This window comes from Anomaloglossus baeobatrachus, chromosome 1 (genome assembly GCF_048569485.1).
Source record: "Anomaloglossus baeobatrachus isolate aAnoBae1 chromosome 1, aAnoBae1.hap1, whole genome shotgun sequence".
In the NCBI taxonomy this organism is placed as follows: domain Eukaryota; kingdom Metazoa; phylum Chordata; class Amphibia; order Anura; family Aromobatidae; genus Anomaloglossus; species Anomaloglossus baeobatrachus.
The window spans coordinates 927,093,286-927,109,021 of NC_134353.1; the positions used below are offsets into that span (position 1 = coordinate 927,093,286).

Sequence of the window (15,736 nt, forward strand, 5' to 3'; positions counted from 1 at the left end):
GTGGAGAGTCTGGGGCTGTGGAGGGTCTGGGGCTGTGGAGGCTCTGGGGCTGTGGAGGGTCTTGGACTGTGGAGGGTCTGGGGCTGTGGAGGGTCTGGGGCTGTGGAGGGTCTGGGGCTGTGGAGGGTCTGGGGCTGTGGATGTGGAGGGTCTTGGCTGTGGAGGGTTTGTGGAGGGTCTGGGACTGTGGAGGGTCTGGGCTGTGGAGAGTCTGGGGCTGTGGAGGGTCTGGGCTGTGGAGAGTCTGGGGCTGTGGAAGGTCTGGGGCTGTGGAGGGTCTGGGGCTGTGGAGGGTCTGGGACTGTGGAGGGTCTGGGGCTGTGGAGGGTCTGGGGCTGTGGAGGGTCTGGGCTGTGGAGAGTCTGGGGCTGTGGAGGGTCTGGGGCTGTGGAGGGTCTGGGGCTGTGGATGTGGAGGGTCTGGGCTGTGGAGGGTCTGGGCTGTGGAGGGTCTGGGGCTGTGGAGGGTCTGGGGCTGTGGAGGGTCTGGGGCTGTGGATGTGGAGGGTCTGGGCTGTGGAGGGTTTGTGGATGTGGAGGGTCTGGGGCTGTGGAGGGTCTGGGGCTGTGGAGGGTCTGGGGCTGTGGAGGGTCTGGGGCTGTGGAGGGTCAGGGGCTATGGAGTGTCAGGTGCTGTGGAGGATCTGGGGCTGTCGAGGGTCTGAAGCTGTGGAGGGTCTAGGACTGTGCACAGTCTGGTGCTGTGGAGTGTCAGGTGCTGTGGAGGGTCTTGTGCTGTGGAGTGTCAGGTGCTGTGGAGGGTCAGGTGCTGTGGAGGGTCTGGGGCTGTGGAGGGTCTGGGCTGTGGAGGGTCTGGGGCTGTGGAGGGTCTGGGGCTGTGGAGGGTCTGGGCTGTGGAGGGTCTGGGCTGTGGAGGGTCTGGGCAGTGGAGGGTCTGGGGCTGTGGATGTGGAGGGTCTGGGCAGTGGAGGGTCTGGGCTGTGGAGGGTCTGGGGCTGTGGAGGGTCTGGGCTGTGGATGTGGAGGGTCTGGGCTGTGGAGGGTTTGTGGATGTGGAGGGTCTGGGGCTGTGGAGGGTCTGGGGCTGTGGACGGTCTGGGGCTGTGGAGGGTCTGGGCTGTGGAGGGTCTGGGGCTGTGGAGGGTCTGGGCTGTGGAGAGTCTGGGGCTGTGGAGGGTCTGGGGCTGTGGAGGGTCTGGGCTGTGGATGTGAAGGGTCTGGGGCTGTGGAGGGTCTGGGCTGTGGAGGGTCTGGGGCAGTGGAGGGTCTGGGCTGTGGAGGGTCTGGGGCTGTGAAGGGTCTGGGCTGTGGAGGGTCTGGGCTGTGGAGGGTCTGGGCTGTGGAGGGTCTGGGCTGTGGAGGGTCTGGGCTGTGGAGGGTCTGGGGCTGTGGAGGGTCTGGGTACAGCAGCTCCTCGGTGCTTCCCTGGCAGGAGACCCTGAGCCGTACTACGCATGCCCCCTGCCTCCTCCTACAATCCGGGCTGTGTGAGGGGATTCCGGGCTGTATGGGGGTCTCTCCCCTGGATGAGTAGGTGGCCTCCATCGAGCTGCTCCATTATTCCAGGCACATTAGTGTTGGGCAGGCTGGCAGCTGGCGGTGCACAATGAGGGGGGCTCCTCGCAGCAGCACAGGCGCACCAGCTGCCATTTCCCCTGTGCAGCTCTGCCCTCCATCTTCCTGCTAAGTCTCCCTGGCTCTGGGCTCTCCCTGTGGATTATCTCCTTGCTATTTCGTGTCTCCCCCGACCTACTTCTTATGTGGCTGCTGCATTGAGCAGGGATGAGAATCTGCAAGATGGTGCGGGTGGCAAGTGTGCTGGGTCTGGTGATGCTGAGCGTCGCCCTCCTCATCCTGTCCCTCATCAGCTATGTGTCCCTGAAGAAGGACAACATCTTCACCACCCCCAAATATGCCAGCGCCGGGGGTCCCAGGATGTACATGTTCCACGCAGGATTCAGGTATGTAGCACATTGATACATTGTATCAGCTCATCACTGGGGGAGGGGCAGCAGCGACACATTGTATCGGGGGGATCTGCTGACTGTGGGCCGGGGAGGGGGCTGGCAGGCACCAGGGGCTTTATTGCAGGTGTAGAGGGGTGCTGGCTTGGCACTGCTGAGATTGCACATCATGGTCCCTGCCTCATCTATATTCTATGGCCATCAGCCTGGCGCAGGCGCAGTGCAGCCAGCACAATGGAAGCTTCTGCACCCACAAGAGGTCATCATTATTACACAGTGATGTCATCATTGCCTGCTCCTCCTTGTGACATCATGATCGAATTAACCCTTTTCTGGCCACCTTGGTTTCTACCTGTTCTGACGTCTAATATTAAGGCAAAAGTCCTGTTTTTAGCAGAAAGTTCCATATAAAACAATGGAGGGGCTGCTGTCCCAGGTGCTGATCCCTGCCTGGTGTGTAGGTAGAAGAATGGTGGAGTCACGGATGGTCACAGAGCAGTGATCTCCCCAGCTTTTCTAGGATTAGAACTTCCAGCTGGCACAGCATGCTGAGAGGGGTAATAGTGCAATGGCTGGAGCAGAGATTAGAGTCCAGAGGAGGTCCCTTGTTTCTTATGCTTGACTCTTAAGAGTTGGGGAAGTTTGGGGGTTCTTGATAGGTGATGTACTTAGTTTTCTTTTATTGCCTCCTACTCATCAAAAGGCGAATCCTATGCAAAATAAATTATTATTATTATTATTATTATTATTATAGCGCCCGCGAGGGCTCACAGTCTAAATCACAGACGATCTTCAAGGGAAAGCTGGGTGACAACTAATATTAAGCATTAATTTAAAGGTCACCCAGCCTTTCCTAAAGTCCTGAAAGGCAAAGCTGCTTTATAATGTACACACCCAGGAGCAGATGGAGTCAGGAATCTAGGAAAGATGGATGAGGAATTTTGCATAGCACCCAGCTTTTCCAGACACAGATATAACTCAGAAGAAAATAACATCTTTGTGCCACATTCTAGCAACATTCTGTCACATTAATTGGTCCATAAATATTTATATTTACACTTGCGGCACCTACTGACATTTTTGACATTGTGGGATGATTAATTTGAGCCATAATAGGAGTCATGCCCAATTACAATCTGTAATATGCTCCAGAGCTGAAATCATAATTCTGCTATTTTCAGAGCTGAGTACTTATAAAGTTTGTTTCTCTGCACTAAGTTTACTCTGATGAGTTGAGCTGAATGATAGAATCTCAGTTGAGATTTTAATTGAGGTTTTTGACAAGCTTGCTGACTATTTTTGATAACAAATAGAACTATTTTTTATTATTATTATGAATAATAATATTACTAATAATAATAACAATAATATTAATAATAGTAATATTTATTCACTTATATAGCAGCATTAATTCCACAGCGCTATACACACATCATATGTAATGCAAATTAGCAGTTCTTGTTCTAGACCTCCAGGGTTGACATATCACAGTCGATGATCGGTTGCATCATTATAATACCTAATCACACTTAAAGGGGTTGTCCACTATTTTTACATTGAAGGCCTACCCTTAGGATAGGTCATCGATGTATGATCAACACCAGACACGCCTACCAATCAGCTGTTTTCAGTGCCACCGGAGGCCAGAAATGCTCAGTTCTGGAGCTGCTCCATTCTCTGATAGTGGAGGTGGAAGTTGGTGGAGGGGCAGGTAAGTTGGTGGAGGTGGAAGTTGGTGGAGGTGGAAGTTGGTGGAGGGGGAAGTTGGTGGAGGGGGAAATTGGTGGAGGGGAAGTTGGTAGAGGTGAAAGTTGGTGGAGGGGGAAGTTGGTGGAGGGGGAAGTTGGTGGAGGAGGAAGTTGGTGGAGGTGGAAGTTAGTGGAGGGGGAGGTTGGTGGAGGTGGAAGTTGGTGGAGGTGGAAGTTGGTGGAGGTGGAAGTTGGCGAAGGGGGAAGTTGGTGAAGGGGGAAGTTGGTGAAGGGGGAAGTTGGTGAAGGGGGAAGTTTTTGAAGGGGAAGTTAGTAGAGGGGGAAGTTAGTGGAGGGAGAAGTTAGTGGAGGGGGAAGTTTGTGGAGGGGGAAGTTTGTGGATGGGGAAGTTTGTGGATGGGGAAGTTGGTGGAGGGGGAAGTTTGTGGAGCGGAAAGATGCCCACCTACCACTTAGGCCCCCATGTGGCTGCTGAACTGTTAGTAAGTTCCTAATTTCAACCAGTATAGCTTGCTAGAGAACAAAACAGTATGGAATATCATAGCAGACTGGACTATTATAAGTGATAAGTTATATAGACTGGGCTATTGATAAGTGTAAGGTTATGCACATGGGAAGGAGAAAAAGATGCTATGATTACTTACTAAATGGGAAACTGCTGGGGAGATCAGACATGGAAATAGACTTAGGCATCTTTGTCAATAAAAAGCTAAATTGGAGTGCCCAGTGTCAGGCAGCTGCCACCAAAGCAAATAGGGTGATGGGATGCATTAGAAGAGGTCTGGGGGCACGAGATGAAAACATCATTCTCCCTCTGTACAACATCACTTGTCAGACCACACTTGGAGTATTGTGTGCAATTTTGGGTGCCAGTGCTCAAGAAAGACATTACTGAACTTGAAAGGGTTCAGAGGCGGGCTACTAAAATAATAAGTGGAGTGGGTGCATTACAATACACGGAAAGGTTATCAAAATTAGGTCTATTTACTCTAGAAAAGAGAAGACTTAGAGGAGACCTAATAAATATGTACAAATATATCAGAGGGCCATATAGAGATCTCTCCCATGATCTGTTTCTACCAAGGACTGTGACAAGAACAAGGGGGCATTCTCTTCAATTGGAGGAAAGAAAATTTCTGCATTAGCATAGAAGAGGGTTCTTCACGGTAAGAGCAGTGAGGCTCTGGAACTCGTTTCCTGAGGAAGTGGTGATGGCCAACTCATTGAATGAATTTAAGAGAGGAATGGATGCTTTTCTTGAAAGCAACAGTATAGAAGGTTATAAATAGCATAATCTTACAGGTAGATAGGTGACCCAGATTAGGAGTTGGGAAAGAATATTTTTCCCTATGAAGAAAATTGGCTCCTACGTTGTGGATTTTTACCTTCCACAGGTTCAACACTGGAGAACAGCGGCACTAAAAATAGGCTGAACTAGATGGACATAATGTCTTCCTTCAGCCTTACACACTATGTTACTATGTTACTATGTTACTATTCCATGTACTGGTGACCACTATAGTAATCCTTTCGGCCATGCACATTTTAGCATAGGAGGCTATTGGTGATGGATATTATGGCAGTGTATCGTCGGTGCCATCGAGCCTCCTGGCTGATATCTTGGGGCAGAAGAGTACAAGAGAATAATGTGGGATGGAAGACATACATTTCCATTACTGAGGGTTGAACACTTGCATGGAAGGACACCTTATAACTGAAGGTTTGCTATTATTGTATCCAGTTTAGGCAACATTCGGAGCCTACAGAGCCCAAATCTGTGCTGATGACTGGATACAATGTATCCGGCCTTTGTAGCCCACACAGGAAGCAATGCAAGTTAATTGTCTATGAAGATTTTCAGGTTCTGGATGCAAAAAAAAAAGAATGTTAATATTTACTGAGAGCAAAGTGATATATCGGAAAGTTACATGAGAAAGTTGTGGAACTTTTCATTATATAAAGGTTAAAGGAAGTGTCAACAAACAAACCACTATATACCTTACTAATCCCCCTTCAGTCTGGTTCTGATACTTCCCCGCTCCCCTGCTGGTGCCCACTTCCAAATCCATGTATCTTATGCAGAACTCAGATGTCCAAGTGGGGGACATTATCTCTGGAAATGGAAGTGGAGACCGGCAGGGGAAGGAGCAGAACCAGATCAGTGGGTGATCAGTAAGGTAAGTGGAGACCGGCAGGGGAAGGAGCAGAACCAGATCAGTGGGTGATCAGTAAGGTAAATGGAGACCGGCAGGGGAAGAAGCAGAACCAGATCAGTGGGTGATCAGTAAGGTAAGTGGAGACCGTCAGGGGAAGGAGCAGAACCAGATCAGTGGGCAATCAGTAAGGTAAGTGGAGACTGGCAGGGGAAGGAGCAGAACGAGATCAGTGGGCGATCAGTAAGGTGAGTGGAGACCGGCAGGGGAAGGAGCAGAACCAGATCAGTGGGCGATCAGTAAGGTAAGTGGAGACCGGCAGGGGAAGGAGCAGAACCAGATCAGTGGGCGATCAGTAAGGTAAGTGGAGACCGTCAGGGGAAGGAGCAGAACCAGATCAGTGGGCGATCAGTAAGGTAAGTGGAGACCGTCAGGGGAAGGGGCAGAACCAGATCAGTGGGCAATCAGTAAGGTAAGTGGAGACCAGCAGGGGAAGGAGAAGAACCAGATCAGTGGGCGATCAGTAAGGTAAGTGGAGACCGGCAGGGGAAGGAGCAGAACCAGATCAGTGGGTGATCATTAAGGTAAGTGGAGACCGTCAGGGGAAGGAGCAGAACCAGATCAGTGGGCAATCAGTAAGGTAAGTGGAGACCGGCAGGGGAAGGAGCAGAACCAGATCAGTGGGCGATCATTAAGGTAAGTGGAGACCGTCAGGGGAAGGAGCAGAACCAGATCAGTGGGCAATCAGTAAGGTAAGTGGAGACTGGCAGGGGAAGGAGCAGAACGAGATCAGTGGGCGATCATTAAGGTAAGTGGAGACCGTCAGGGGAAGGAGCAGAACCAGATCAGTGGGCGATCAGTAAGGTAAGTGGAGACTGGCAGGGGAAGGAGCAGAACCAGATCAGTGGGCGATCAGTAAGGTAAGTGGAGACCGGCAGGGGAAGGAGCAGAACCAGATCAGTGGGTGATCAGTAAGGTAAATGGAGACCGGCAGGGGAAGGAGCAGAACCAGATCAGTGGGCGATCAGTAAGGTGAGTGGAGACCGGCAGGGGAAGGAGCAGAACCAGATCAGTGGGCGATCATTAAGGTAAGTGGAGACCGTCAGGGGAAGGAGCAGAACCAGATCAGTGGGCAATTAGTAAGGTAAGTGGAGACTGGCAGGGGAAGGAGCAAAACGAGATCAGTGGGCGATCAGTAAGGTAAGTGGAGACCGGCAAGGGAACGAGCAGAACCAGATCAGTGGGCGATCAGTAAGGTGAGTGGAGACCGGCAGGGGAAGGAGCAGAACCAGATCAGTGGGCGATCAGTAAGGTAAGTGGAGACCGGCAGGGGAAGGAGCAGAACCAGATCAGTGGGCGATCAGTAAGGTAAGTGGAGACTGGCAGGGGAAGGAGCAGAACGAGATCAGTGGGCGATCAGTAAGGTAAGTGGAGACCGGCAGGGGAAGGAGCAGAACCAGATCAGTGGACGATCAGTAAGGTGAGTGGAGACCGGCAGGGGAAGGAGCAGAACCAGATCAGTGGGCGATCAGTAAGGTAAGTGGAGACCGGCAAGGGAACGAGCAGAACCAGATCAGTGGGCGATCAGTAAGGTGAGTGTGATGTTTTTATACTTTTTTCTTGTTGAACCACCTTTGCAAACTTTTTCAAACTAGAAAGTATGGTTTTTAGAGGCAGTATATCAAATTTTAACTAGCAATCCTACCTTCATTAAATATTTAAAACATCAATTTTAATTAGATACTTTTAAAAATACAAATTAATTCCACACCGTGAGTAAATACACATAACCAACATAAACAAAAAAATATAAAAATTTCAGACACAATGAGGCCACAGTTGGGGACCTCCTTATATGCGGAGTTATTGTGGAATTCTCGGTACTATATATCTAGATTAATGCAAAAAAAAAATCTAAATACACCCTACATCAATCTGTCCGCTACCTGTCAATGGAGATATAACTTACGTTACACGCACCCTAAAGTTAAAAAGGTGCCCCCATTCCACGGCGGCTAGCCCTTGGAAGCTGCTCCTGAACTCCCTTTACTAGTACAGATATAATTATTTATATACCTAAACTGCCTATATCTGTACTAGTAAAGGGAGTTCAGGAGCAGCTTCCAAGGGCTAGCCGCCGTGGAATGGGGGCACCTTTTTAACTTTAGGGTGCGTGTAACGTAAGTTATATCTCCATTGACAGGTAGCGGACAGATTGATGTAGGGTGTATTTAGATTTTTTTTTTTGCATTAATCTAGATATATAGTACCGAGAATTCCACAATAACTCCGCATATAAGGAGGTCCCCAACTGTGGCCTCATTGTGTCTGAAATTTTTATATTTTTTTGTTTATGTTGGTTATGTGTATTTACTCACGGTGTGGAATTAATTTGTATTTTTAAAAGTATCTAATTAAAATTGATGTTTTAAATATTTAATGAAGGTAGCTTTGCAAACTTTTACAAAATAAAAACAAAAAACACTAAAATTGCATATTGTAAGGATAGTTACACTTTACTGCTTTTTCCCCTGATGCTGAAGCCTGTGTGAAGTTAAGACTTTACAATTGTGGGTGACATTTGCACCTGTTTTGGATAGTATTCATGTTTACATCTAGCCGCGGTGCATGACGGGTCCGACGTTATACACACAGGCCGGCATTCAGGTCCTGAGCAGGCGCACTTTGATCTGGCCTGAGCAGGGCAGATCAAAGTATTGTAGTGCGCCTGCGCAGGATCGGCGAGTGTGTATGACGTAGACACGTCATGCACACAGGCTTCAGAAATTGGACAAAGATGGCCGAAAGGGAAGGCGCCGGCACCGGACAACAGTGCTTACACGAGCGTATGACTCTGACGAGTGCAATGCAAGAAAATCTCTAGGACCAATGTTATTCAGTGACATAGAGCAGATGGTCAGCTTTTTTCTCATCCACATTCTGGATGAGCGAAAAGTGCAATTGTCAGCAAAAGTCGTGTCACTCGCACCCATACAAGTTTATGGGTGCGAGTGAAACATCGGACTGCACTCAGATGATGTCCGAGTGCAGTGCAATAATCACATCAGCTGACAATGGAAGAGATGGGGACATTAATCCGTCCCTCTCCTCAGCAGCTGTGATCTGATCGCAGGATCGGATCACAGTTGCGTGATACTCTGCTCATGCTGTAGAAAAATATAGATGCTTGGAAAAACAATAAGTAATAGAATAAAATATTTCCAGCATTCAGGAGCAGCACGACGGGAGCTGAGGTTCAGTAGCATATCGAATCCAATCCACTCACATCGGATGCCCTACGATCATGGAAATCCAGCCTAAGTATGACACTAATGGTATGGCATGACTATGAGACGGCCACTATGGTATGACTGTGTGACTAATGTTGCAGTCAGGACTATGATACCAGCATTGCAGTCATCACTATAAGGCATGTGCAGACGGCCATATATTCTCTCATCTGACAGGATAAGGCTGATTATGCAGATTACACTCTAATCAGCGTATGATCAGAGTGGGATCTGATTTTCTTGGGTGAGGAGAAAATGGAGAAAAAAAAATCTCTATTTTCTCCATTCTGTCAGTCCGTGCAGTTTGATGTTTTCCATGGAGTCATTGACTTACATTGCTGAGTATGATATAATAAATGGATCCAACTTGGACATGCTACAAGAAAGAAATCGGACTTGTGCACGGTCCCATAGCATAACATTGGTCCGTGTGTGATCCGATGTTGTCAGATTGCACTTGGATTGTATATGTGATGATATGTGATGATGTCCTTAAAGCCTGCTTTACACGTTGCAATTTTGCATACGATATTGTATGCGATTTGCAACGCCCCCATCGTATGTGCAGCACGTTCAATTTGTTGAACGTCCCGCACAAACGATTAACCCCTGTCACACGTACTTACCCGTCCATACGACCTCGATGTGGTCGGCGAACGTCCACTTCCTGGAGTGGGAGGGACGTTCGGCGTCACATCGACATCACGCGGCAGCCGGCCAATAGAAGTGGAGGGGCGGAGCTTAGTGGGGCATAACATCCCGCCCACCTCCTTCCTTCCGCATTGTGGGCCGGGAGCCGCAGGACGCAGGTAAGATCTGTTCATCGTTCCCGGGGTGTCACACACAGCGATGTGCGCTACCCCGGGTACGATGAACAACCTGACGTGCAATTCTAGAGAAAGGTACGATGTGTATGCGATGAAACGTTTTACCGTTCATTCGCAATCGCACGTACCTGTAACACACTGCAATGTACCTTACAATGCCGGATGTGCGTCACTTACGACGTGACCCCGCCAACATATTGTAAGATACATTGCAGCGTGTAAAGCGGGCTTAAGAAGGACACTATGGGCATAAGGGCTTGTGCACACGACTGTATTTTTGGTCCGAGGAGCATGTCCGAGTTGGATCCATCCGAATTGGCATAATTTTGGGTCTGTTATTATGGCTATGATTGACACTGTTGGACTGAGCCTAAAGGGTGCTTTACATGTTGTGACATCGCTAGTGATTGCTAGTGATGTCGCGAGCGTTAGCACCTGCCTCCATCGTTCGTGCGATATGTGGTGATCGCTACCGTAGCGAACATTATTGCTACGGCAACGTCACACGCACATACCTGTCCTGCGACATCGCTGTGACCGCCGAACAATCCCTCCCTTAAGGGGGAGGTGCGTTCGACGTCATAGCGATGTCACAAAACGGCCGTCCAATAGCAGAAGAGGGGCGGAGATGAGCGGCCGGAACATGCCGCCCACCTTCTTCCTTCTTCATTGCCGGTGGACGGACATAAGGAGATGATCGTCGCTCCTGCGGTGTCACACATGTGACGAACAACCATCGTACATGCTGCAGCAACGATAATTGGGAATAGGGGAGCATGTCAACGATTAGCGATTTAGCATGTGTTTGCGACGATTTTCGATCGCACGTTGGTGTCACATGCAACGACATCGCTAACGCGTCCGATGTGCGTCACGTATTCTGTGACCCCAACGACATCGCTTTAGCGATGTCGCAGCGTGTAAAGCAGCCTTTAGTGCCATTGTTTTCAGACTGGTACTAAAACCATGGCCATAAAATTGCTACCATAGTACATTTAGGGCTTGCAAATTTTACCCTATTGGCCTAGCACATTGCCATGTCTTTAATATTGGCATTATGGTCATGACTATGAAAGTGGCATTATATCACTATGATGAGTATTTTCAGAGTATGGGTGTGATGCTAAACACTACGAGTAGTATGAATAGAAGGGTAGTCGGACAAGCCAGGGTTATGGGCCAGGAGGTAACGTATAAGGTTCAGGGAGCAGACAGAGACGTGGTCAGGAAGAGGTCCGAAGTCAGAAGCCAGGAGGTAACATATAATGTTTAAGGAGCAGACAGAGACATGGTCAGGAAATGGTCCGAGGTCAGAAGCTGGGAGGTAATGTATAAGGCTCAGGGAGCAGACAGAGACGTGGTCAGGAAGAGGTCTGAGGTCAGAAACCAGGAGGTAAGGCCTGTTTCACACGTCAGTGAAAAACACAGACGTTTTTCACTGGCGTGTAAAACACGCACATGTCGAACATGTGAATCTCGGCACACGTGGGTTGTCTAAGTGCAATCTGGGCTCCGTTCTCCGTGGCCCGTGATTGCACTTAGAAATCAACTCACCTGCGCCCGCTCCCGCTGTCCATGGTGCTGAATCCTCCCGCGGTGCAGCATCCGGCCGGCGCTGACCCCTGCAGCAGCTGCTTCCGGGTCGGCTGTGTCGCGCATAATGAATATGCGTGACAGTAATCAGCCGGCTTAGAAGCAGCATGCTGCACGGGCTGCAGAGGACATCGCTGGACGCCGGGTGAGTTAAAATGTTTTTTATTTTAAAAAGCACGTTTTTTTCTGGCACGTGTTTCACGGACCACACCACTGCGTGGTCCGTGGGACATCAGTGATGCCAGAAAAAAATGGACATGTCTCCGTGCGGCAAACACGCACACGCGGGTACACTGCACGGAGACACGTGCAGTGAAAAATCACTGACGTGTGAGCAGACCCATTCATTATAATGTGTCTGCGTATGTCAGTGATTCTGGTACGTTTAAAAAAAAAGCACCAAACGTACCAGAATCACTGACATGTGAAAGGGGCCTAAAGCATAGGATTCAGGATGCAGACAGAGACGTGGTTAGGAAGAGATCCGAGGTCAGAAGCTTGGAGGTAACAAATAAGGTTCAGGATGCAGATACAGATGTGCTCAGGAAGAGGTCCGAGGTCAGAAGCTGGGAGGTAACATATAAGGTTCAGGCAGCAGACACAGACGTGGTCAGGAAGAGGTCTCAGGTCAGAAGCCAAGATCAGAACACTTACACCAGACAGGAACCAAGAATACACTGAGCAAACAGGAAGTACGAATGGCAAGGTTCAGAGAGAGCAAGCCCAGTAAAGAAACAGAGCAATCACCAGGAACGAGGCGCATCTGTGAAGGCACCTCCCAAAACCATCGTGGACCCTAGTGCTCAAAGACAACCAGACAACACTGTCAGCAAGTGCACAAGACTCATAGCAGAGCATTTTCAAATGCAAAATGCTCCACACAGCGGAATCTTGACAATGGGCAGTACTAATATGGAAGTTGTAACCAGGAATCATATCTGACAGCCCCTGGCACATCTTGCCCTGTGCATCTATACCTCTGTCTCCAGTTTGGTGCCGATACCTGAGGCAATAACATTCCCATTTTGGATGTTTTTATTTCCAGGGCTGATCATATATTCCACAATATTAGAGATGACGGATGCTTCCACCCAGGCCTTGGCCCGAGCGCTCTGTGATTTACCTGTATCGGAATGGAAGCTTTTACATATTGTAGAGAGGCGCAGAGTCTATGTATCTCAGGTCTGCAGCCTCCACCCCCTCCCCTGTTTCTCATTGTAGTCCTTTATAGAGAACACACTGTTAAAATGCTTGTAATCTGACATTTGGCAGCTGCTGCTCCTGTTTAGATTAAATGCGAGCACTCACCAGCAGCGAGACCGCAATTCCAATCACGTGTATCATATAAATCCTCGGGTTTGAGCAGATTAAGCTAAACAACTGGAGGGGTAGTGAGTACCATAAGCTATTGTGCTGTAACATCTAGAGATGAGCGATGCCCAGGGGCGTAACGATCGCAGTCGCAGTGACTGGGCCGGGGAAAAGGTGACCGCTGGAGCTAGCACTTATTTCAGCTGGATGTGCATCCTCAGACGCACATTTAGGTGAAGTGTATTGTGTCACAGAGACCCACTGTGTCCCTGCACAGCAGTACAAGCTGCAGGCCAATCAGAGGCTGGCAGCTGATGTTGGCGTGACTGTGACTGGGGGCACATGGCAGTGACGTCATGCACTGCCCGTCGCTTGCACACCAAAGTCAGTTGCTGGCTTCAGAAGAGGATGCTGAGTGTCGGGGGAGTGGAGGGAAGGTGAGTAGAATCGCTTAATTTTTTTGTATATGTTAAAGAGTAACATTAGAACGGGAGGCATATACACCAGGATGGGGTGCATATACAGCAGTAAGGGCCCAGGATGGGAAACATATAAACTAGGAGAGGCCCAGGAAGAGAGACATATCTACCAGGATAGGCCCAGGATTGCAGACATATACACCAAGGTGTGGAACATATATACAAGAATGGGCCCAGGATGTGGGACATATACACCAGTATGGGTCCAGGATGGGGGGACATATATACCAGGATGGGAGACCTATATCTGAGGATGGGAGACATATATACCAGGAGGGGCCAAGAATGGAAGAAATATATACTAGGATGGGCCCAGGATGGAGGACATATACATCATGAGGGGCCCAGGATGGGGAACTTATATAATAGGAGGGGCCCTAAATGGAGGACAAATATACTAGGATGGGTGCAGGATGGGAGACATATACAACATGATGGGGAACATATGTTCCAGGATGAGCCCAGGATGGGGGACATATACACCAGGAGGGGCCCAGGATAGGGGTCATATAGACCAGGATGGGGGACATATATTCTAGGAGGGGCCCAGGATGGGAGACATATACACCAGGAGGGGCCTAGGATAGGGGTCATATATAGCAGGATGGGGGACATATATACCAGGTTAGGAGACATGTATACCAGGAAGCGGCCCAGGATGGGGCAGGAGGGGGCACATATATACCAGTATAGGAAACATATATACTAGGATGGGGGACATATATACCAGGACCAAATTTTGCACCGAGGCCTATCAGACTATAGTGATGTCACCGGTACTACAGTAGTACTACAAGTGCATTTGCAAACAGTGCCACCAGGTTATCACAGTGCCTGAGGTTATTACAACATATTGGTGGGGGAGCCAATCACGTTAGCTCCCTTCCTTTATAGCCCTGCTGGACTTTTCCATTAATCCCAGATGTAGCTTAGCCATACTGGTCTGGTGAGGTTTTGTGACCCAGACTTACTGGTGGTTGTAGTGTTAACCTTTGTTGTCCTTTTGTTGCTGCCTTTCTGCTCTTGCATTTCTCCTTAGTCTCTTACTGTTTGTTCCTGTGAGTTTGCAGTGTGTCTGAGTTTTGATTTTCCCTTGTCAGTCTGAATCTGTGTTTGCATCACACTCCTGACCTTTCCTTCCCTGGGGTGGGGATAACTGATTAGATCTGGTCAGGAGAACAGTAAGGTGTCTCCACTTTCAGGGTTAATCCGGAGGACAGGGATAGCCTAGGGTCCCCCAAGTGTGAGGGTCAGTATAGGAGCCCCCTGTCCCTTGCTATCGTGCAGTCACATTGTGACATTAACTCTGCTGATTTATCACCACATCAAAGTTCAACTCAGCTTTGATGTGGCTTCTGGTAATACATCAGCACAGAAAACACAAATAAAGCTGTTATCCGCTACTAAGATATCCCCTTCTTAACTGCTATATTCCACCATGTAAAAATAACAGCATATTCTCACCCCCCAAAACGAGCAACATTTCAGTGATGTGTATACCAGGAGGGGCCCAGCAGGGGGACAGTATACACTAGGAGGGCCCCAGGAGGGGGACAGTGGATACCAGGAGGGGGACAGTATATACCAGTATGGGGACATTTATACCAGGATGGTGGACATTTTTACCAGGATGTGGTTATGTATACACCAGGATGTGAGCTTAGAATGTGGAACATTTACAGTCATATGAAAAAGTTTGGGCACCCCTATTAATGTTAACCTTTTTTCTTTATAACAATTTGGGTTTTTGCAGCAGCTATTTCAGTGTCATATATCTAATAACTGATGCACTGAGTAATATTTCTGGATTTAAATGAGGTTTATTGTGCTAACAGAAAATGTGCAATCCGCATTTAAACAAAATTTGACCGGTGCAAAAGTATGGGCACCTCAACATAAAAGTGACATTAATATTTTGTAGATCCTCCTTTTGCAGAAATGACAGCCTCTAGTCGCTTCCTGTAGCTTTTAATGAGTTCCTGGATCCTGGATGAAGGTATATTTGACCATTCCTGTTTACAAAACAATTCCAGTTCAGTTAAGTTTGATGGTCGCCGAGCATGGACAGCCGCTTCACATCATCCCACAGATGTTCAATGATATTCAGGTCTGGGGACTGGGATGGTCATTCCAGAACATTGTAATTGTTCCTCTGCATGAATGCCTGAGTAGATTTGGAGCGGTGTTTTGGATCATTGTCTTGCTGAAATATCCATCCCCTGCGTAACTTCAACTTCGTCACTGATTCTTGCACATTATTATCAAGAATCTGCTGATACTGAGTTGAATCGATGCAACCCTCAACTTTAGCAAGATTCCCGGTGCCTGCATTGGCCACACAGCCCCAAAGCATGATGGAACCTCCACCAAATTTTACTGTGGGTAGCAAGTGCTTTTCTTGGAATGGTTTTTTGCCTCCATGCATAACGCCTTTTTGTATGACCAAACAA

The 15,736-nt window shown here is 48.6% G+C and overlaps 1 protein-coding gene across 1 annotated transcript in view; it reads left to right on the plus strand.

Annotated features, from left to right (window-relative positions):
- Window positions 1-1,410: 1,410 nt before the first annotated feature.
- Window positions 1,411-15,736, plus strand: part of ST8SIA3 (ST8 alpha-N-acetyl-neuraminide alpha-2,8-sialyltransferase 3) — a 58,276-nt gene continuing 43,950 nt past the window's right edge. The window contains exon 1 of the mRNA XM_075343344.1: window positions 1,411-1,921. Within this exon, the coding sequence (XP_075199459.1) occupies window positions 1,743-1,921 (179 nt within the window). The 5' untranslated portion in view covers window positions 1,411-1,742. The remainder of the gene's footprint in view (window positions 1,922-15,736) is intronic.